This window comes from Phalacrocorax carbo, chromosome 18 (assembly GCF_963921805.1).
Source record: "Phalacrocorax carbo chromosome 18, bPhaCar2.1, whole genome shotgun sequence".
In the NCBI taxonomy this organism is placed as follows: domain Eukaryota; kingdom Metazoa; phylum Chordata; class Aves; order Suliformes; family Phalacrocoracidae; genus Phalacrocorax; species Phalacrocorax carbo.
In genome coordinates, this window is record NC_087530.1 from 194,795 (window position 1) to 219,184 (window position 24,390).

The 24,390-nt window shown below is 39.3% G+C and overlaps 1 protein-coding gene across 4 annotated transcripts in view; it reads right to left on the reverse strand.

Annotated features, from left to right (window-relative positions):
* RALGPS1 (Ral GEF with PH domain and SH3 binding motif 1) overlaps window positions 1–24,390 on the reverse strand; it is a 152,648-nt gene that overhangs the window by 3,783 nt on the left and 124,475 nt on the right. For 3 of the 4 annotated variants that reach the window (XM_064468407.1, XM_064468405.1, XM_064468406.1), the window contains 9 exons: window positions 23,109–23,176; window positions 7,988–8,114; window positions 6,941–7,092; window positions 5,615–5,666; window positions 5,246–5,326; window positions 2,950–3,055; window positions 2,038–2,130; window positions 1,758–1,863; window positions 549–640 (listed from right to left, as the gene is read on the reverse strand). In XM_064468407.1, coding sequence (XP_064324477.1) covers window positions 549–640; window positions 1,758–1,863; window positions 2,038–2,130; window positions 2,950–3,055; window positions 5,246–5,326; window positions 5,615–5,666; window positions 6,941–7,092; window positions 7,988–8,114; window positions 23,109–23,176 — 877 coding nt within the window. Of the gene's footprint in view, window positions 1–548; window positions 641–1,757; window positions 1,864–2,037; window positions 2,131–2,949; window positions 3,056–5,245; window positions 5,327–5,614; window positions 5,667–6,940; window positions 7,093–7,987; window positions 8,115–23,108; window positions 23,177–24,390 lie in introns of those variants that run through there. The other variant, XR_010375613.1, reaches the window with a different exon arrangement.

Consider the following 24,390-nt stretch of genomic DNA (forward strand, 5'->3'; position numbering starts at 1 on the left):
AAGACAAAGACTGAAGTTATTTTTCTAATCGTGGACCAAATCCAGCCAAAGTATTCTAAGAAGTCATTAGTATGCATGGGGGGATGTGTGTGTGTAAAGAAGATTCTTCAGCTGCATCCTGTTTTAGGTCCTATATGGATCAGCATCTTATTAAAGTATCCTTTGGAAATCCTTTTAAGAATGAACATTTTCCTCAAGAGAAGAATGAGGCTGCTCCATGACGGACAAACATAGCATTTTATAGGACCCTCTCTCCAATGGCAGTCCAGTCATTTGAGGGAATGCTAGCATGTCCATGAGAAAGCCCCTTCTGAAGTAGAGATGGGGTTACCTCACTCAAAGCAGTGAGCGTAGAGGTTATGTGCTGTTTAGGTAACCAAATGTATAGCTAGACAAATCCTGATTTGGTGGGAATTCTGTAGTTTTAAATAACTATGTCTGTCCCCACAGGACTGTGTGTACACACAGATTGGAGAGAGATATCTTTTCTAGTAACAATTTTCTGGAAAATATGAAAACGCGGGTAGAAGTAAGTTTCAAAACCTTACCTGAGGCTTGTTGCTTTTGCATGCATCATCCAAATGCTTATGCCATAATATTGCATGAAACCTTGAACCAGTCTGGAACTTGTAAACATTGCCTACAAAAATGAGAAAATCAAAGGCTCTACATTTGTGGACAGACACATAGTTTCAAGGGATTCTAATTTCTGTGCAGAAGCCAAAGTTCTCATGTAAACTGTTAAATTAATTTGCACCTCAAATGCTCAAACAGGATGTTGTTCACATAATAGAGACCATGTAAGGCATGTTATCAAACAATCCTTGGGTGAAGGGAGTATGAGAACACATGTGGCCTGCAAAGCTAAGAGGAGTGTGTAAGCAGAGAGGCCGAATTATAGCCACAGAAAAGACCACTTAGATCACATCTAATTTACCTCTGGGTTTTGTCTTATTAAGACTGTTGTGGTTACTGCCAAACCTCTTAGGAAGTTTTTGATATTTGTGAACTTAGTTTTCTTCAATGTCCTATTGGGAGTTTCCTCTAAGCTTCGTTGTTCTGTGAATTGTTTCTTGCAATCAAATACTTTGTGCATTTCAGTCAACACCCAATGGATTCACTTCAGACAGTAGATGCAAATCCATGTCCAGCACCAAAGTTGAAAATGTGAAAAGTGAAGGGAGACTCAAAAATCTTCATGTAACCACTCAAAGTGCAAAATAACCAGGGGCTTTCTGATCTTTTGAAGTTTTTGAAGTTAAGTCAAGGTGCAAGAGTTATGGCACTTCAAAGTTATTTATTAAAAAGTAATTAGTAATTACTTAAAAGGCTTTCTTTTTGGTAAGTGATTTGATGTTTGAAGAATTTTTGTAATATTTTAATTTGCCTAAGTGTAAGTCAAGATTGTTATTGACCCATTTTTAAGAAAGCTATTCGGAAACTTGGAGATCAGGGTATGCAGGCACATGGACATGCAGCAATCTCGTACTCATTGGGCAATTTCTGCAAAACTTACAGTAACTGTCAAGATACAGCATTACCTCTGTAAGCACCACAGAAGCACCACAGCATATTGTAGAAATGTGTTCAATTTAATTTGTACCATCCTTTGAAAATTCTGTATTGAAAATCTCCCTCTTCAGTCTTTTTAATGAGTGACACTGCAAATTCTATAATCTACAAACTCATTAATAGAGATTAATCTATTTCCTGTCACAGAAACATAATGCAGACAATGTCCATCCTGCAACATCTACCTTTGTCAGGGTTATTCAGCTGGAAAATATCAGGATGCTCAGGGTCATCAGGCAGTGCCACCATCCAGCCCACAATGGAGACTTTCTTACCAGGTGAAGATTTATACTGAAAGAGACAGACAAGTCAGTCACAGCTGAGACTGCACTAGGGATCAATTTCTGACTGTAAAAGTTGTGCAGATATATGGCTTAGGCTGGAACAGCAAGTACACCTCGAACACCCTTCCAGATCTGCTCATGAATACGCAATTTTTGTTTTTAGAACAAATTTAAAGCTTACGTGTTTTCTTTCAGTGCCTCTTAAAGATTTTGCTCCAAAGTACAGAAGAGTTGATCCTGAAAGCATAACCCAGTATCTAGTCCATGAGGAGAGCTGAATCAGAAAGGAAAAATATTAGGAAAATATCTGCATATCTCCGACATTTCAAAAATCTATTCACAAGCAAGTCCAAGTGCTACCAAAGTTAATTTCAGAAGCCAGGAATGGAGGGTTAAATAAAGAGTGTCTCCCGGTGTAAATCAGCCCATCTACCTAAATTTGGATGGATGGCTGTGAACACAATCCATCTCTCTTGGGTATCTCATAAAAGTGTCAGGACTGATTGCTTCCCAGCAAAACAGTGTGCTGCCTTCTACTGGACAGATCTTAGACTTCTGCATCTGATCAATAAAATTTATTGAGATGACATCTCCCCAGTTCTCCAATATTTCAGCACTGAACAGTAGGGTTGCACATAAAAAATATCAGTGAACTCTACAGGAAACAGAAAAGTACCAAATGTGTAGGACTAGAACCATGTGAAACCTATGGATTTAGGTTAAGTATGAACTACCATGACTTTGCTGCTAGGGGTGGATGCCCGGCAGCCTTCCCATTTCACCACAACACTAAATTTCTGCCCTCACAGAGATGCATGCTGATTTATAGAGCTGCTTTACTCTTGCTCTACTGTCACAACCTACAGACATTACTTGCAAATGCAGGGAGACGCAAAACTGCTGTAGATCAAATGACATACAAAGGCTACAACCTTGTTATAGCCCAGTTAAAACTTTGAACAGAAAATGATTTTACAACTGATAATAACAAGGAACACTGTTTTGCGTGCTATCAAGCTGCAGGTGTAATCTAAATTAAAACTGCCACTACTGAATTAGAATCACAGGAATAACTAGAATTAGAATAACTTACAGTAGGTTTCTTGCCTTCTTTGAGCAATGTTTTTCTTCTTAATGGCCCTTCCATAGTAATGGCTCCCGTTGAACTTCCTAATGTGCAGCTGCAGGCCCCTGTTGGGCTGGAGAGACAAGACATCGCCATATGTATTTGAGCAGACAAATAAGGACAAGAAGCAAGCAATAGAATTTGGCTCTAAATATATTTTTCCTGCATTGTCTTATATATATTGTATCACCTGACACTTGACGCTATAATATGTTATTTTCTGGACCTAGAGATCAAATAGGAACCAGTACCTTTGAAAAACAGCAAATCAATGAACGGTTCTATTCTGGGGGCTTAGACATGAAAAAATAAAACAAACCCAAATAAATATTGAGGCCCAATGTCACAGGGAAAACAGGCAATTTTCTATTTCATTCTGGTAAATTCAGGAATTATCTGGATTTCTGGAAACTTATGGCTTAAAATTTTGGCAGTAAGAGCTCCCACAAATATCATTTTATCTTAAAATAAACTTTAGCTATCAAAAAAGAATGCAGGAAATTACCTTGGCTAATTGGAAAAAAGTTGGGAAAGCTATATTAAAAATGCCAAATAGTTTATTGTACAGTGATTAAAACAGTTTTTCCTTTCCCAAGACGAACATAGAGCTTCCCACACACAACAGTGAAAAAGTGCTACAACTGAAAGAACCCAAGTACAAGCTCAGTTAGAAATGTAAACAGCCATTAAGAACATAACAACCAAAGAATCATTGGTAGGTGATGCTCTGTTAGAATTATCTGCTGCTAACCTCTCTTCATTGCCATGTGATCACAGCCCTGATATTCTTATAAGGGCCAACGAAGTTTACCAGAGCCAACTAAACCACGCCTAATAGCCAATAGAAGGAAAATCACATGTGTGTGATCTACCATTCAGTTATGGAAGGAACACTACTCTGTCTATGAACAAGTATGATGGCGTCATAAACACGTGCTGGTGACAGCAATATATATACACAGCACCACGACCTATGCAAGAACAGCACTTCAAACTGGCAGGTGCATCTTCTTCGATCAAATGGAATTATCTTGTCTGTGCTAATGTGTATTCTTGCCAATTCTAGTTTCCTGATAGAAGCAGTAGAAGACTCCAGAAAAGGAAGAACGAACGCAAGCATTAGAGTTACCTGACGGTGGATAAATGCAAATATATTTTAGGGAAGAATTCTTCTTTGTGGATTTAATAGGCTTTTCACATTTTTATCTTCCTATGTTTTGTGTTTCTAGCTTGTATACATTCTTGAAACAAATCTACCACGGACATCTTATGAGTATTTTCCAGAAGCACGTGTAATAGCTGAAATATTGTTCCAAAATTTATTCCTTTACTTGTTTATAATGCATGCCTTTTTATTCCTCTCTAACTTCTTCTGACTTGTGCTGCTACTGCCTGTTACTAGTTCAAGTAAAACAGCTGTACTTACATTTGCACATTATATCAACTTTGCTACATTGGCTGCAGCAAACTAATTTATACAAAATAAAATATAACTGGATTTAAACTCCAACTAAATCTCAGTATTTCCAGAATACTGTTTCAGGGCCCTGTCTTCTTTACTGTTCATATATACCACTTCGCTTCCTGCTATCACAGAATTTATCAAGTCCAGGTCAGGTACAGATGCAATGAATGACTTTCATCCCTCTAACTATAGACAGTTTTCCACATCACCTCTCTTTGGGCTGTAAATGGATTACCAGTTTCCTAAAAGTCCATGTCTTAGTGACTAGCAACACTGGGAGTGCCTGCTACATATGGCCTTGCAGATGTTCCCTCTCTTACAAGGTTAAGAGGTCCAATGTAACACCTCTTTACCGTACAAAACCAACACATCATACTACAGCTCTCTGACACAAAGAGATGTTAGGGGTAGCTGTCCTGCAAATCAGAAAATAAATTGGGAGAAAAGGTCAAAAAGGTACCCTTCTAACATCATTATTTGTCACAGAAGGCAAAGACAGCCTTCATGACAAACCTGCTTCCGTAATGTCATAAAACCCAAAGTAAACACTAGTTTTCTGCAATGTGGAAGCCAGATATAATTAATCAAATCAATAGCTAAACTGAATTTTATCAGAATGGGCCCTGACCCTGCTTTAGCATTAATAGGGACTTTTACACACAGGAAGGGAAAACTCTGTCAGCTGATATGGTCGTACAAGGATGCTTTTGGACACAAAATACATTACACTAGGAAAGTGCAGAGACCCAAATGAAAGTTTAGTACCATACACTGAGCAAGGCAGACCCTGAACTGTACCTGTAGACACAGCTTCGGCTCCTAGGAGAATTCCGGATCGGTACCCTCCAGTTAGGCCCCAGTGTGGCATATAAACGACCCCTGTTTGTGAATGCAAATATCTGATGAGGGAAATTCTAGTCTGAGACTTCAACAGATAGGGTTTGGTAAACATGACAGAGAGAGTTCCAAATCTTCTCAGGTCCATGGGAAGAAAACCACAACAACTTTACAGTGTTTATTTCAAAAAGTTTGCCATTTTTTCCTAACTAATCAGTAATTTCATAAAAATAACTACTGATTTAGGGCTTACCTATATTAGGGATCATTCGTGAATTTCTTAGCTAAGTCTGTAGAGCACTCAGCGAGTGTACATGAAGACTAACTCACCTTTCAAGCCCTGACGGCAGCTCCTCACTAAATTCTGAGCTTTCACTGCTATCTACAAAAAGAATAGTACAGAGAAGGAGTAAGAAAACCACCTGAGGGAAAATACAAGGCCAATGTATGCGGATCACGAGAGTAATCTTTATATAGTACCATGGAAATTGCTTACTCAAATCATGTTTCAAAGTTGAACTCTTTAGAGTTCATGGTAAAATCTAAAATTGGAAGAGGCTTACATGAGCCTTCCCATTTATACCTCACTGATGAACAAAGTCATTGTTAACTGCTGCATTTAAACACCAGACATCTATATGTTACTTTAATTTTCATTATGCTGCTTTTCCTTCAAAAGTTGAGCACTTCAGGAACACAGAATCCAGTTTCTTTGTAAGCCAATATTTCTACCACAACATCTGTAAGTTAATTAAAGTTATCTCACATTATATTGTCTGTTTTCAACAAGCAAGCACACCTGTAAGAGGATATGTCAGCTGGATGCTGCTGCTAGGAGCCATAACACATCAATACGATGCTATTCACAATGACAGTCCCTATTTCTCCTCCAAGCCCATGACTGATTTGTCCCTCCTTCCGCAGCACAGCTATTTAGCTCACAGTTTTATTTTGCCCAGGACTGATCTTCTAATGCTCAGCATAACCCAGTGTGCCTGTATTTTTCAGAAGTTTAGAGATCATCTCGGTGTCAAACTCTCCTTGGTCAAGTAACCTGCTATCCTTCACAGTCTATTTCCTATTCTAGAAATAACCTGTCACTTAAAAGGTGGCATTCTCTTGCTTACAACACAGATTCTTGATCACCACATTTTTATTATAATAATTTTTTAAATATAATACCATAATGTAATTGTCATCATCCTCTTTCACAGTTCTTCTTACGTTTCTGTTGAAGTCTTAGAGAGCACAGCTAAACTATTCTCCCATCTTCTAAAACATATCGTTAATGTTTTCTTTGTGAAAAGGTAGCTTTCAAAATATATATCCACTTTTCAGTAACACTTTTTTTTTTCTGGTGAAAGCTGACAAACTGATTGTCTTTGTATAGGCTCTGTGTCGCATACAGAGCACGTACAAAGACAATCTTCCTTCATGCCATCTTTACCAAAACCATCAGTAAGTAACCGAGGAAAGTGGAGATAAAGTTGACTAGGTAGCTGAGTAGTAGTTCTGATCTCCTTTCTTCCATAAAAGGGTCTGGTCTTTCCCCAGGAGCTAATGATCTTCCTAATTCCCTACTTTGGGGTATCTCTGAGAGTTTCCAGAGCACTGGGACAGAAAAGCAGGAATGTCAGTTCCCGGAACAGACTCTACCTATGGAAAGGCCATTGGTGAAAAGTGAGTTCAGTGCGTGGCTGCGGGCCGGGCTGTGCGACTCCAGGACGCTGTCATCCAGGAGGTGGCGCGGCTTCTCCGTCGGGAAGGTGGCGCTTTTGCTCTCCACAACACTGAACTGACACATCATGCTGGAGAATTGGAAAGAGAAAAATGCAAAACCCCTCTTACGTCATTTAACAGTGATCCTTGGCTCCTGATACTTCCACTCAGACTTTGCCTTATCAATAGGTTATTAAGTAGCAGGCAATTAAATGCTACTGCTCACACTCTGCTGTACATATGCTCCTTGACTACCAAAACAAGTTTAAAACTTTACTGGTCTTTGTAAACAACAATTATTAAATTTCTGCAGGTGGAAAGCTTTCAGGTTTTTCTTCTCTGTACAAAACCCAAACACCCTGGGTGGAGGCAAAGGTAGAAAACCAGAAAAAGCAGACCCCAGCTAAGTCACTGCTAAGTGGTCCTTCATTAAGCTGAACTAACACATCAACACTCTATGACCTTGGACAAGTTACATGAACTTTTTTTTTCCCTAACCTGTTAACTGTGACATTTGGTAGATGCTGAAACCTTGACTGGGGAGCAGGTGCTCTCACTTAGCTGGGTAAATGGTAGAGAAAAGTGTTTCTAATCCATATTACCGATGTAAAACACGTCACAACTTTCCTGAATTATACGGTGTGCCAAGCAGCTTGTAAGTTTCCTTAGATGTATTAACAAGATGTTTAAAAAAACAAAAGAAAAAAAAAATCAGTTATGCACACCAGGAACCCACAGACCAAAGTGGATACACAGCTTTCAAGTACTGCCAACCTCTGGCACTAGCAGAGAACAGAGTCAGAAAAATAACAGCGTGTCAAGAGAAAACCTAGAGAATACACAGTAAAGCCTGAAGCACTCTTGCAATGCAAGAAATGGAAGGGACAAATACCAGAGTGTTCTCAAATACCAGTGTTCTGCTGCTATCTTAAACCTTTGGGATGCATGAAATTGCCTGGGTGTGAGACAGCCTGGAGTACCCACTTGTTTCCCAGGCTGTGACTCTTCCTGTGCCTTGGTACAGGAGGCGTAGGTAGACTTGCTGCTACTGAGGCATCAGGACACGTGGGTCTCCTGCTGAATTTCATAATTGCTGACACATCAGATGGACCTAAAAGACAGAGATTATTTAACATTGAATTGATGCAAAACCCAGAAATTTCATGGGCTAGTGTGTTTAGCCATAGATTGAAATGACTTGTTACAGATAATCCAAAAGGCACCATTTCTGAAGAACTGTTTCTTGTGCGTTAGGGTTACACCATCCATTTCTGTTATGAATTCATCTCTATATTCTTGAACTGTCTGGAAGTAATTTTTAAAAGAGCTTTGCACATACTTTTAACAATGAACTCCTACAAAAAGTCTTGGCACCCTTAGAGCAGCTGGGTGTGCCAAAGTGTAATATGCAGAGCCATAAAGTCAGTTTGTACTTCGGGTGTGAGCAGGAATGCTCGCACATGTTTTGAATTTTGTTCACAACTCCATGTTGTGAATAAACTGTAAACAATCTGCTCATACTGACTCACAGCTTAAGCATGTAAGAGAAAGCAGGGGCTTTTCATGTATCTAATGGCCAGACAGACGCCTTACTTCTCAATCATCTATGAGATCTAGAGATGTCTCACTGCAATTAGTCTTCCTCTCATTTTACAGATTTTATGAGGCCTCACAGAAAACATGGACAAGCTGCTCTTGTTCCAGTTCCTTGATGCTGTTTGCAAAAGGCTGGCAGTTAACTTTGCAATACAGTGAAAAACAACATGGCCTATCATCATCCCCAGTGAATGCAAGGCTATTCTTGGCTTTGCAATGAACAGTTGAGATTTCACTTTTAAATATTTTGTCATGGCATTTATGCTTGTTGCAGAAGTGGGAATAGTGGTCATGAAAGTGGCCATCTGCCCCATATCTATCCCAGACTTGGTACAGCTCAGGTAGCAGCGAAACAGACTTCCCCCCACATTACAGGAACCACTTCTTGGAGGCTCCAGTGACCTTAGCTTAGTCAGCTTCTGGCCTCTAACCTAAAAGCACCTGTTAATAGATCAACATGGACAGAAACTTTGTGATGTGAAGAACCACATCCAACTATCATCAGAATCCCTACAAAAGTGTCTGACCTCAAATTAGTGATAAACAAATAGAAAAAAAAAAATAAACCCAACCCAACCAAAACCACAACATTCCAGGCCACAATTTGACAAGAGGATGTGAAGATACACTCATAACAGAAATGGTTCTGAGGGGGTGGTTAGTCACTGGGACAGTCTCCCCAGGGAAGTGGTCACAGCTCCAAGCCTGCCAGAGTACAAAGAATGTCTGGACAATGCTCTTAGTAATATAACTTAGATTTAGGCAGTCCTGTGAAGAGCTAGGAGTTGGACTTAATAATCCTTACGGGGTCCTTCCAACTTGAGATATTCTGTGATTCTATCTGTTATATGGGCTACTCCATCTCTCCCCAAGCACAGAAGCTATTCATCAGTTTCCTCTGCCTTGAATTGAGGAGACACAAGAAGAAACAGGAGAACCAGTAATGAGTTTGTCCTAGTAAGAGGCAAAAAAAACCCCCAACAAATGGATGCAAGATGCTTTACTGCCAATACCCACTCTGCAATATAGACTTATATCAAGTTGTATGAAATACAGTAATTAATTCAAAATTACATGTCTTTTTATTTCCCTGTAGCCTAGACTCAGGAATTACGCTATGAATTGGGTCATTACTACACAGAATTGCAAAGGTTTTCCCCTAGCAGTAAGGGGAAAAAATCTCATCCACAGTGTTCTGCACATTTGAGCAAACTGTTCATTGTGCTGTTTAATTAACAATTAAAGGAGCCTCAAGACAAGCAGAAAGAGGAAACTGCTTCTAGCAATAGAGAGAGGGGAACCAAGTTCATTAGAGGAGCCTTCAGTAATATCATTCATCAGATCATCAATTTAGTGGGAGAACAAAAAGAGAAAACAATTTTTAATCCTATTTTCCACCTCACTCCTATACACCTTCTTAAAGGACAGCATTTTTGCCTGCCTGTCTTTCCTATCATCACGCAATTGAGAATTTGTGAAACATGACCAGTAGTATGAGTCACTGGTGTATGTGGCTTCAGAGAAGGTCTTATGCTTAAAGGCCACATGCACTTGAAAAAAAAAATAAATGCACTTTTAATCATTACTTGGCCCACAGATTCAACCAGAACCATATGGCTGGGAGGTCGGAAGAGGGCTGAGTACAATGTTCTGCTGCATTTTCAACTAAAATTTTGTTGCATTTGGGCTATAAGATTACATTAGAAGCTTTCTCCCTAAAGACAATAGGGTTCATCTTCCTCCTCTGCCATGGAGGCTAAGCACAAGTTACAATATAAAAAGTATGAATCTGAGCACAATTAGGTGGTGACTAGCTTACTGTAAAAACTGTTTGAATTTGTATTTCACCATAAGGTCTGATAACCTTGCCTGTTGCATTACTAGCAAGAACATATATTTCACTAAAGTCTTTTACCACAACTTTTCCTTATGAATTCTTTAAATTTACACAGAGACAAACAAAATGCTTTCAGAAGGTTAAGAAATTATTAAAATTTCTTTTAATTTAAAACCTCCAGCACTTCTGACAAACTAGGTACACAAAAAGGAGTTTTCTCTACATGCTTTGTTTGTAGTACCTTTCCATCAGGTATTTGTCAACCTGCGAACAGTAAAATACTTAGGGCTACGGAGGTGTTTACTACCTGCTAAGAAGCTTAAAATATATTGGGACTGAGACCCAGTATGAAGACAGTGGCAGCTGAAAGAGAATTTTCCTGAAAATTATGAGCATGTATCAGCAAGAGTTTAGCCTGAAACTCAGCATAAACTTCAGTGTTAACATGGCCACTCTGAGGCTACTGTCACACCTTGTCCCTTCATTTGGCTGCAAGATTGGTTCAGCTTTCTATTGCTTCCTGTTGTGCCACTCAGCTCTTTCACTCTGGTGCCAGTTCTAAATCCTGATTTACATTAAGTTTTTTTAAGTGGATGACATTATAGTTCATTGAGAGCTACTGAAGCATTACATTTAACAAACTGTTGAAACTACCGCCTGTGAAAGAGTAGCAATCTCAAGCACAGCCCCAAACAGTTACCGGTACGGTGTAGTGCTTTTTCACACAGACACTATGCCATGTGTCAAAATAACTGTTAAATTTTCTAATATGTAAGAGTTTAAAGGTTTAAGTTTCTCACCGTGGAGAGTGTCACAGAGCTGAAAGCAGTAAGATTGTTCAATTAATTTGATTTTAAGACAATGCTCATTGAAACAAAGCACAGAGATTGCACCCAAACTACTTTATCTAGAAAAAGAACAGCAAAATAACAAGTCTTGTGCTGACGCAATCAAGCCATTACAAAATTGAAGTCAGTTGGATTTGACTCCAGGTATTTTAAAGTATTTATAGCTTTAAATGTTATTGTATCAAAACCTACAAAAAAAGAGAGATGTTGCCTACCAACAAAGATAGGTCTTCGAGAGTTTTCACTCTACACTCTCTTTTTTTTTGGAAATTAGACCCCCATTTAGGAAGCACGGAGTGAAATTTGCACTAATATGAATAGAAGACAAAAATATTTAAAGACCAATCATTATAACTTGATTTTAGCAAGAGTTTTTATTACCTGGACAGCTTCAGCTTCAGAACAGAAAAAGTTTGTTCAAAAAAACTCTGAAACAAATGATGTAATGTGTCTAAAAGGACCGCATATCTCAGACTGAAAATAGGATTACAGAATCAGACTTCAGTTCAGGTTAAAATACTACCTCGCTAAGGTGAGATGTGTCAAGGGTGACAGAATTTGTGGAAATAGGTATAGGAGCCTTACAACTTGAGCCAACAGTTCCAGCCTGGCTTCCTTGCTATTATACATGGCAATCACAATTGCTTTCATCTGTCCCGTGAAAGGAGGTAATGGACTTATTCTAATTCCTAGTTAGGTGTCTTTAATGAAGATCCTGAAGACAGAAAACAGAATGCTTTGTGGGATAAGATGAAGACAGAAATACCAGCTGTGCTGGTATTCCTCTTTCTGGAGTGGCCATTTGCTATGTAGTTCTGCATCTTCCTCACCTCTGAGGCAAGAGAGGAAATATGTACAGTTTGACTCTGTAACCCTGTGCTAAGGTGAAAAGAATTTGAGCTTAAAAACCTTCACAAAATCTTTGCATGGGCTCTGCTCTCACACGTCTATGAAGGCAAGCTGGAGTTCAGAGTTCTCGTTAGGCAGGACCTGTGCTGCAGGGTACGCTCAGTTCAGCAAGAAGTCTGGGGTGCAGAAAGCGTCAGCGTGAGTTAAGGGGCACAGGGGAGATGACCTCATTTCTGAAAAGGGGTAAGAAACGAGAGAGCTTGTGCCACCAAGGATGGCAAAGTGGGTAAGTGGTACGATACTGATGAAAACTGCACAGACCAGGGGATGTTTATGGACATAGCAGACTGCTGAGCAATTAGCTGGGGAAGCTATGCCTGATATTGCTGATAACAAAATTCCAATACTTAAATTCATTTGAGATTGAGTTATTTTGCCACTTTTTTTTCCAATAAGTGAAGTCATCTGCTACTGCTAACTCTTGTCTTTACTCTCCTGGCTCCACTCCTAGTGCATACTGTTACCATGATTGCTATTCTGTTATTTTGCCTTTCATGGAGACAAAGCACTCTTAGCAGGATTTTCCAGTCAGCTGGCATGAACAAGGGTTAGTTTGGTTTTCATTATTTCTCAGCATCATTTTCAAGACTATGCTGACATGCACAAAAATAATGTATAAAAATATTAAAACATTATTAAAAATTTGTTTGCGTTAGGGAACGTGAGACAACTCCATCAGAGTGAGCTGAGTGCTGTTCAGAGATCTGTGGCAAGAACATTCGGAAAAGTTTACACATATCCCAAAGGACCTCACTGTTTTTTCCTTTGCATAATTTTTCCATGAATAATCCTTCAAATGTTATAAATGAATGTTACTTTTGCAATCCTTCAGTAGAACATGTGAACATTTACAGTCTCCAGAGCGTTTAAAAAAAGCAACAGGGTGAAGGAGCTACAGTTCACAATTTTTCTCCACTAAAACAATCTATCAATAAACCAATACTAGTCATCCAAACATAAAACTGAAAATGAGTTGCATATTATATGCTGAAAAACAGTGTGATTTTTCAGGAAGGTAAAACAGTCTCAACTATTTGCTATTTTTCGGTGAGCAGCTAAGAAGTAAAACTGATAGTTACCAGCTCTGTTTCTAAAACTTAATAAAGACATTCCAAGCCACAGACTCTCTAGTTAAACCTTTGCTGTAAATTTTTACTGTTCTGTTGCCATTGTAACCAAAGTCAGTTGGTGATAATTCAAACTTTCAAAAAGAAAGACCTACTTACAAAAGATGCAATAAAGAACCTAAGAAGAATTTTGTGCACAGAATCAAGAATGATGCAACAAAAAATGAAATCTAGAATGATAGCTATTGTAAAAGCATAGTTTTAATTTTCAGAGTATTGTTTTGCAACGCAACTAAAGCCTACTAATGCACACAACATGCAAAAGACACGTCTGTTATGGCTCCTTCTCAGGCAGAAGGCAACTAAGAACAAGAATCAGAGTCTTTGGCTACACCTCTCCGTGCTCCCCCAGGCCCCTCCACCCCCCCAAAACAAGCAAATAAAAAAAGGGACATTTTGGTCAGACAAACTGAAGCCTGCCTGCCCTCTTTGGAAACAGTATGCAAAGGCCTGTTGCTGCACAGGTCAGGAAGATGATTTCAGTTTTTGAATGAAAGTATTTTTTTTTCCTAAAGAACTATGAACTATTTCTAATACCGTGCCCTGGGAGTAAAGGGAACATACAGGATTCTGTATTTCTGCCACATGATCCCTGTTGCTATTAGTGTCCTATTTTAATCTCCACCTCCACTCTGTGTAACAGCAAAAGGTACGGATACATTTATAAAAAGTAATTTGGAAACCTTATTCGGCAGTGCATTTTTTTTTTTTACCCTAAGGACAATAACTGGTATAGAATATTAGTCTGTCTACTTTGGCAATCAAGAATTTCTAATTCTAGAAATATCACAGGAAGAAAGAGTAATTCACTGTTACTTTCCAGACTTCATAGTTTTAAACTTCTGCAAATCCTCATTCTCTTCATTTTCTGCGTTTAAGAAGAATATGCTAAGTCTAGGGAGACATTCATTAGAAAGATTAAAATTGCTGCAAATAAACTGTCTTGCTTTGCTGCACTGTCTTTTCCTTCTCTAAGTGTTTTTTCTTTCACTGACAGTCCAGATGAACCACAATTTTCTCAAGTGCCTTCTACTTCTCACATGTGTAAAGAAAATCCTGCTGTTTACATTTTCCTTCAAATCATTCTCACTTTCTTTAATTTCTATACTCCACTTATCCAGCTACAGCTTGTTCTTCTTTCTCGATTCCCTTCTACTTCTCAATGATTCTTGCTTTATTACAGCCTTTAGTGGATTTTCAGGTGAAATGTGCAGGTTTGCTTTCCTAAATAATCAGAAAACAGCTTTAAGAAGTCTAACAACAAACTTCTTCATTCAGTAATCCAAAAAAGTCATGACATGGACATTTCCTTCCTCCCTCAAACTCAGCTGATTTGCTTTGTGCAAGTAACCTCCCTTCCCAATTTTCTTAAGCAAACAAAAAAAAAAAATGATTGAAAGAGGCCTGAAGTACGTGGTATTCTTTTGCTTCACTTTACTTCCAGGTTCTATTTTTCAGAACCTATTTTATGTTTACAGGACTCCAAAATACACATATTAGGCAATGTATTAGAAGATGTTTCTTCAAAGCCCTGTCTCATATGTATCTCCTCAATTCTGTAACAAGAATCGTTTGGCCCAGGTCATGGTGGGTTTTTTTTGGTTTTTTTTTTTTTACAAATGCTACCACCTACCGGTGCCAAGAATGCTTGGAGTAGACAGACAGTGTGGTTGTCCTTTGATGTAGCCTTTGCTTTACGTTCACATTTGTACTAACAAAATCCACTAATTTAAAGGTTAATTCCAAAAGCATAGTTCGCAGTGAGGGAATGAACACTGCCATGTATGTATGTCAATCTTTTGCAATGTCTATCAGCAACAAAGATTATGAAAAGAGAACTTTCAACCACACAAGCATATTAACTTATACTTTTCCTTCCCATGAATTTAAGCGTAACAGTGAATCATGCTGGGTTGCTATTTCAGGATATTCATGTCCCTTAATGGGCAAATACAGCTTAGGCGCAGCTCTGTTCACCCTGTCTCTGTTGCTGTTATCAAAAACTTGTGTGTGCGCGCGAGGAAATAGTTCGGTCTTCCTGGACTGTTCAATTCTGGCTTACTTATTTTGCTATAATTGCCAGAAAGGGACAAATTAAGTCATCTGGACACAGAAGGGAATTTGTTGATGTTAATATATGATGTGTCAAAACGTACAAAATGGACGCAGAGGAGTGTGCCCAGTAGTACTCAATCTAGTATCTCCGAGACTAGGACTGTAGAAATACGTTAATAATGTAGTGAAAGATGAAATTACAGTACAGGCACGATCACAAGTTCAATATAGTTAGCAAGGACATCAGCAAACCAGACAAATGCGCCAGAAACCTGGGGCACTTTTGGATGTGCCACTCTATCAAGATCAAGTACAACTAACCGTATTTCTAATGCACTTCTGACTGCACAGTAAGCACACTTGAGTGTATTTCCTTCAAATGCTTCCTGAACAGAGGTGATACTTCCAATGTCAGGTGTTACTTCTATGGAATCACGAATTGTCAGCATTTTTACTACTTATACAGCACCAGTGGAACGTCAAATACCCTGACTTACACTTCAGCAAAAAGGCTTAATTTCTTGTAGTGGGATCTGCAGGGTCGTGCATGAGCTCAGATTGGCAGTGAAGACATACCCATTGTGAGAGCAGAGCTCCAGGGAAACTGAAGTTTGGGTTCAACAAGATACACTAACCAATCCATCAAAAAACCCCACTTTTTACAGAAATTATTTCAGGTGACTGCTCTGAAGGAAGAGACAAAAAAACCCAAAACCCAGAGCAGAAAAGCCCCTTGTCCTCTGTTTTATATGTTCTTAACATCCCTAGGGAGTAATAGGTTGGTAGTTAAAATAAGCATCAGTAAACACAACATTAAAGAGACTTTTTTAGTAAGGAAGTCACAGAAAGCAACAGAAAGTGATAAACTTAAAAACTGAGCATGATCACTCTCTCCCTGATAACTTTATATTTGCTTTGACAGAATATTCTACAATTTTTGTGAAGCTTTGGTGTGTTAAAAAAAAAACCACAGTACAGTAATTCTGGCTGGATTTAATAGTTGATAACAACACGTAAATCACACACATTTGTCTGGTATTAATTTCTTTCAAAAATACTCAAATGAGTTGTAAAAATTTTTGTATGGAAAGTATCCCAGAAAAAGAGACTGGAAATGGGTATAAATTTGAAACTAAAGAGCAAAGTTTTCTGGATCGTCTGCAAACTTTTGTGAAGGAAACTTAGTTCTTCCATTTCTACCTTAAGTACAGTGTAAGAAAAGCAGACACTATGCACATGAAGCAATAACCAAGCACTTGCAGGAGGATTAGACAATCCTCATTTCCAGAGAACGACTGGCTGCTAAAGCACTTAGCACAAACTATTTATTAGTTGCCAAAGCAACCAGTAAAACAAATGGCAAAACTAAATGTCAAACTCAGTGTTTACACGGAAAATGACGGTGTGGGGTTTTTACTCTAAAATGCTGGGACTGCTGTACAGACGTCACTAGTGTAGTATACCTGCTTTCAGAGGGTTACAAATGTGCAAACACCCCAGTCTTTCCGCTGTTTCTACATTTTTAACTCCTACATATCACATACTTTACATCTGATAAATCTACTGCTTCTAAATGAATTAAAATAAATGTTAAGAGTTCTTTGGCACCACTCAAAGCTGAATCGACTTAGCACAATGGGCTGAATTTTACCCCAATAACAAAAAAGAGAATACACCTGTTCCAGATAAATTATTCCCGATTCCTGGTAGGGTGGTAACATAAAACCTCTGGTCTACTTATTCTCTTCTCAGAATTATACCAAGACCTACTTGGAAGAAATAAAAGAAATAAAAGGAGGGTGTGAGGGTCCATCCCTGACTATTGCATACCAAAAACCCCAAAATAAGGGCTGCCCACAGCTGAGGCGTGGCTGTTGCTGAAAAGGACATCTAAATGCTAACTTTAATGAAGGACTTTGTTAAAAATCACAGAATAATGAAGACTAGTCTTTGAGTCGCTTAGATTTAGATATAATTTTCTGGATATAGTAATTATTTTATAATTATTTTATCTTTTTGTATTGTTTTCCAAAACAGGATAAACATAGTATATTTCGGAAAACAAGTAACCATCTTCTGTATCTGATTAGCACTGCACCCCGAACTTCTCAAAATAGCATTAGGATGTTAAAGAACATGCATAAAATTTTCTATACTGAGCTATACTTGGTGTGCAAATTCTAAGGAACTTCAGCTGCTTAGAAGGCTAACTTATTTACCACATATTACACTAAATCTTTTCTTTTGTTCTGGGAAAACGTATTGAGTTATACCTTCCAAAACAATCTAATAGCTGTACCATAAATGCTGGGCACCTCCTAGCCAACACTGCAGGAACACAGATGTCTTTTACAGCTAATTCAACTGGAAACTGTGAACAGTTAGCATACTATAAGCTCTCCAGCTACATTCTGTCTCTCTGCGTCTCTGTCTCTCAAACCATAGTAAGGCAGAATGAACAGACTTTAGTTGCTGCCAAGGAAGTTGTGTGAATCACACAGTTCCTGAAAGCATACAATTAAACTGTTTAAAGCTCCTTTTTAAATGCTACTTGCAAGAGACAAGAATCTCTGCAGTGTTATGGAAAGCATGAAATCTTCCTGTAAAAGCACTATTCACTATTATATATGCATTTGGTAATTAAATGAGACCATCTTAGCCACTAATATACAAAACATAGCTTGTTGTGAGACATTCACTTTAATCAGATGTGTGCCTCCTGTTCAAATTTACTGGAAAACCAGTTGGCAGCTGAACTGGAAAATGGACACATGGTTTTCTCCTGTACTTTGCAAACAGAAATATTGAAGGATTTAACTGTTTTTATTGAGCCTCACACTCATAAAGATATTTTAAGGGGAAAAAAAGAAATACACAATGTCCCTGGCTAGAGTAAACTGCTAATCTTCTTTTAAAAGAGAAAACTGAAGTTGGGTAGAACATAAAGTCATAATACTGGGAAGGAAAATCCATTTCCATCATCAGCACAAGTAATTATGCTTTAGGACATGAAGATGACACTATTCCCTGCACTAAAGTCCTTTACAGACTTCAGTATTATTACCACAATATTGAGCATTTTCTCCACACTTGGGAACACACAGCAACCTATAAGGCAGCAGTAGGTCACACACAGAACTCAACTAGACTTACTGCTATTAGTAACGTATTAACCTTTTGACTTGCAGAACTGAAAAGGATGACTGCCCTTATGGGCCAAGAACCTTTATTTTACCTTTAAATCACTATGTTTAGACTCCTATGCCTTAAACTATTGACTGGAACAATAAACTACTGCCTAAACTATTTTGAGATTATCTCTTACCATTGCAGCTTTCTGATGGCAAAGGATTTACTCCTGGCACACAATGGCTGAAGTGGAAATAATCTCAAACTACAATCTGAATCCAAATCAAGTTGACTCAAATACCTTCAAAAGTGCTATTTTTAATTCTGCATGGTCAAATATCTCATTACTGATATTTCAGTATTTTAGCTCGGAATTATTCAAGATGAATGTATGGCTATGTTCCTGTTTATTAGTGTTGTGAAATAAACAATTATTGCCTTCATGCTTAGTTAAGTTTCAATTTGAATTCATGCTAACTTACTTAACTAACCTTCTCTAGGAATTAATTTTTTTTTTTTCAATAAAGTACACTGGATTCCCTTTAGTAGCGTTTTTGCAGCCACATAGGTGCAGGTTGCTGAAAAATTCACGTGCGTATTACAAAATGCTGGTGGCATTCACTGTCTAACTGGCAGTAATTGATAACTCTCTAGCTGAGCAAAAAATACAGCAGCCCACAAGCATGTCAGGCTTTTGAAGGAAACACTAACAGAAGAATGGAGCAATAGGAATGACTCTAGACTTGGTTTCTAGTCATATTAATCCTCAGTCTTAAAAAAAGCAACCTTACAGAGCATATAGAGGCACTGCAGATTCAGAGGGGGAAGTTCACCCTCTCCTAATACTGCCAGATACCATACGATCACATATTCAGTTGAGTAGGTACTACTGAACATTGTCCCAATCAGTATTTGTGGACTCCAGCTGAGCTCACTGCAGTATGAAGCCGTATTACTTGCCTGGCTCAGGAGAGTACAAAGCTCTTGCTTCAAACTTTGGAACTGTATTTTTAATCGCCTTCTGTTACAGTTCTAATAAAGTCTAAGTCCTTGATTAAGAATTAGAGAGTATTGGTGAGGATCACATACTATGCTGTTACGACTGACGTTAGAACTTCCACAACTATCCTAATGAAATGTTAATATCAAAAGCCTAGTGTAAAGCATTTAAACGTGAGCAATAAAAAGTGAAAGCCAGAAAACAAAAAGTTCAATCCTATGTCTGCTTTACATATGTAAGATACTATCATATGAAAGGCAATGACTTAGTTTTAAGTTTCAGCCATGAAAAAGTGAATCCTCACAAAATCAAAATCAGATATCACCTGATGTGGTGGTTTGATCCTGGCTGGCTGCCAGGTGTTCACCAAGCTGCTCTATCACTCCCCCTTCTCTGCAGGATAGTGGGGAGAAAATAAGATTAATAAAAAAACCCTCATGGGTCAAGATAATAAAGAAAAGCAAAGGCTGCATGTGGAAGCAAAGGAAAACAAAAAAATTATCCTCTACTTCCCCATCAGCAGGTGATGCCCAGCCACTGCGTGGGAAGAAGGGCCTCAGCACTTGCAGCGATTACTTTGGAACACAAACACCTTAATGAATGTCCCTCCCCCTCCTTTCTCTTGGCTTTCACTGCTGAGCAGATGTCATATAGTGTGGAATATCCCTTTGGATGGCTGGGGTCAGCTGCCCTGGCCGTGCCCCCTCCCAGGATCTTGCCCAGCCCCAGCCTCCTGGTGAGGGGGGAACGCTGGAGAGACAGCCCTGATGCTGTGGGAGCACTGCTCAGCAGTAGCCAAAACACGGGTGCGCTATCTGCACCTTTCCAGCCACGAACACAAAGCACAGCACTACGAGGGCTGCTCTGGGAACAGTTAACTCCATCCCAGCCAGAGCCAATACACATGTCTCTACAAAGAAAGCTTTAAGAAGTCCTTTTGCACCTACCTAGTAACAACAACAAAAAAATCCTGCTGTGAACTACTTCCTTGTATTTTATACAATAATTAATAATACTGAGTATTGACGGGGGAGAGCACCTTACTGAAGAAATGTTTTCTTCCAAGTTATTATTACTATAGATTTTATTTCTTTTTCCTTAGAACTGTATGGACTGAAGACCAGGTCAAAGGTTTATCTGACTCCAGGAATATCATTCATGATCCCACAGAAGCCCAGAATGGTGGGGGCTGGAAGGGCCCTCTGGAGCTCATCCTGTCCCACCCCCTGCGTGAGCAGGCACCCCCAGAGCAGGGGCACAGGGCCGCGTCCAGGCGGGGGGTGAATGTCTCCGGGGAAGGGACCCCACAGCCTCCCTGGGCAGCCTGTGCCCCTGCTCTGGCACCTGCACAGCAAAGGAGTTGTTTCTCATGTTTTTCAACTCGTGCCTGTTGGCCTGCTGTTGGGCACCACTGAAAAGAGTCCAGTCCCGTCCTCCTGACACCCACCCTTCAGATATTTATAAATATTGATGAGATCATCCCCCCCAGCCTTCTGTTCTCCAGGCTGAACAAGCCCAGGCCTCTCAGCCCTTCCTCATCAGAGGTCAGTCCCCTGATCATCTTTGTTGCTCTCCACTGGACTCTCTTGACTTAGTTCCCTGCCCTTCTTGAACTGGGGGGCCCAAAACTGGCCGCAGCACTGCAGCTGTGGCCTCACTGGGGCAGAGCAGAGGGGGAGGAAAACCTCCCTCGCCCTGCTGGCCACGCTCCTTTCCATGCCCCCCAGGACACCGCTGGCCCCCTTGGCCCCAAGGGCCCGGTGCTGGCTCAGGGTCACCTCGCTGCCCCCCAGCACTCCCAGGGCCTTCCCAGCAGAGCCGCTCTCCAGCAGGTCCCCCCCAGCCTGTGCTGGTGCGGGGGGCTGTTCCTCCCCAGGGGCAGGGCCTTGCACTGGCTCTTGTTGAATCCCATGAGGTTCCCCTGGGCCCAGCTCTCCGGCCTGGCCAGGTCTCGCTGGATGCCAGCACAGCCTGCCGGCGTATCAGCCACCACCCCCCCAACCCCGAGACAAATGAGAGGCTCCCTATAAATGACTGGCCATTTGACACCTGCAGCCAACATGAAGAGCTGGGAGGCAGAGGAAAAACACCTGTATTTATTCTTCTCCTTTCATATTTAGCATCTTCCTTTTTCTTTCTCTTTCATTCCCTTAGCCTCTCTCACATTTGGTGAGAAGACATTCTGAATGCCAAATGAAATTGCTTGTCAGATATGGTCTGGACCCCTTTGGGTTTTTTACATTCACACACGGTTTAACATAATGAGAGAGAAAATTGGCTTTTCAGGATTAAGAGATTTAAATAGAACAGCTTTTGAAATAATGGCTCCTATAGTAGTAAGTACCTTTCACATAGTCTGATGTTTGTGCAGCTTCTATGAACAGTTTGTTCATAGAAATAAACTGTGTTGGTACAGTAGTAGATTTGTTTTGGTAGACTTATGGATGGTTTTTAACATGTTGCTAAAAGCTATTACAAATCTTTTGTACTCACACTTTACACAATGAAATTGTCTCAATTTTATGTGTTAGTTCACACAGAAACCTGAAAGGAGGATTTCCTATGTTATTCACTGCATTGATTTGTTTGCACTAAAAGAGCGCTTGTCCTTCTTCACTTACTAAATAATAATGAAAATGCAGGCATTTGTAAAAAAATCAATCTAATTTCTGTTCCTATGCTAACAAACACCCTGTGTTATCCCTCAAACTGCAATTGTTAATGTACAAGTCAGCAATCTTTACTGATGACTCATGGTGCTGATAATACCTCTAAATTACCAGGTCTGGCTTCTGGACAAAGCAGCTCACAGCAATACTACCGGAAATCATGATCCCTCAGAGGACTCTGATATGGTAACATGGTTAATGGAAGACTTGGTATTGATACCGACAACGTTGGCAGTTTGCACTGGTCAATTCCAGGGATTAATTTTAGACACACTGTGCTGTAGCTGGGTTTTTAATCTCAACAGAGGAACTCCAGTAGGTTTAATGCTACCTATTAAAAATGTGAAACCTACTAATAAATCATCTTAAAAACGGTCCTCTCTGCCACCCAGGTAAACCTCTTTTCCAGAATGGCAAATAACAGCACATCCCTCCTCCACAATCGCTGCCAATAAAGTTTTACTTCTGAAATAAAATTATTTTAATTCATTTAAGATCAATGGATTTGTTTTGCCTAGTCATATGAATGCTGGTATGTGTGAAATCAATCTTGATATGTGGAATATAATTTGTTACTGTAAGAACGTCCAGGGGTGAATATCATAAAGGAAGAAAACTATTTAACACAAAGGATGGTGCTGACCCAAGTACAAGCTGGCTATGTAGAAATGTGCAATAAACCCCAGATCTTTCACAACCACCAGAGGAGTGGTGCTCTGGACCAAGGATGTTCTGAAACTGGGCGTATGCATGGAAAGGGGTCACAGTCTCTGTCTCTGACAGCCCTTACAAGATAATTCTGTAACTGCAACAAAAGCCCATATTTAAACTGATTAATTCCTCTGATATAGAATGGGATTTCCCATATACTTCAGTGGAGGATTTCTGTAGTTAAAACTATTTCCTTTCTCAAATTTTCAAATGAAGTTTTATACCTGCAAGATCTTCTTTGGAGGAAACCAGTCGAGGAGAGCTGTTACCTGGCTCAATTCTTAATGATAATCTGGAAAAACAAGTTTTTAGAGAAATTAACAAAAAATTTTCTCAATAAAAGTTGAAGAAACGGAAGAAAGTAATTATTTTGGCAGTGGTAAGCAGGAATTTTACTTTGTTGGAAGTAAAGCTGGAAGTACTTATTTATTTGTTATGGAGCAAAACAATACATTTTTAAAATTAAATCACTACCTGTTAGATCCAAGAGAGAAACTGGGGGGGATGTCTATGAAAACAGAAATGGAAATTGGTATTGTATACTACCTATCAGTGTGAAAACATAAGTTCAAATAGTCTTTCACCTGAAAAAAAACACACCTCCAAAAGTTAGTAAATTTAGATACAAACCTAACAGCAAACACTTTATTCCCTCTGTGCATGAAAAATGCATTTATTCTGTTACCATGTGGAAATGTGCACTCAGAAATAGCTATTTAGAAATATTAGTTACTATGACTTACAGAAAAGAAGCATAAGTAAAGTGACTACCACCTAATAGTAAAAAAAGATAATTAAAAGAAAGTTATATTATATGCTCCTCTGCCTCACTTCATGTGTTTTATGATGCACTCACTGCTGCCTCATCTCTGCACTCCAACACAGATCTTGATCTTCCAGCGCAAAGGACTTCTGCCACCTCTCAAGTTTATGCACTCTTAACTTGACATTCAGGGGTCCTTTGTTCTGTACCAGTTTGATGAAAAAGTATGGAGGACTACAATGTTACGTAAATTTTCACGGAACACGCACAAAACCAAAGGGAATTACTGCTCTCGTTGCACAGCATTAAACATGCAAAAAAGTTGCGAAGGTTTCAAGCTACAGACTGCAGTACTCCACTGTACCCAAACACCAATGAAAGTCTCTTTAAATTTATATAAAAACATGCAAAGGGATGTGGGGGAAGGGAGAGGAAGGAACCTATGACAGCCTTTCAAAATATCACATATACCTTAACTATTATGTTCCTTACTACCTTGTCTTTCATGCACATTGGCTCCTATGGGGAATATCTTCCAGTCCGTTCTCCATGGTATTCAAACGTTGTCGCCTACGCTTCAGTGTGAAGTTAGTTGACAAACCTATGGTCCCTTTTCATGTTTTAGAATTTCCATTCTTCTGATAGTACTAGATTCTTTTAAATATTCGTGATATCCATGACCAGGAAGTGGCAACATGCCTCTGAGAAGCCAACGACGAGAAAGTTACAATAACGTAACTCAG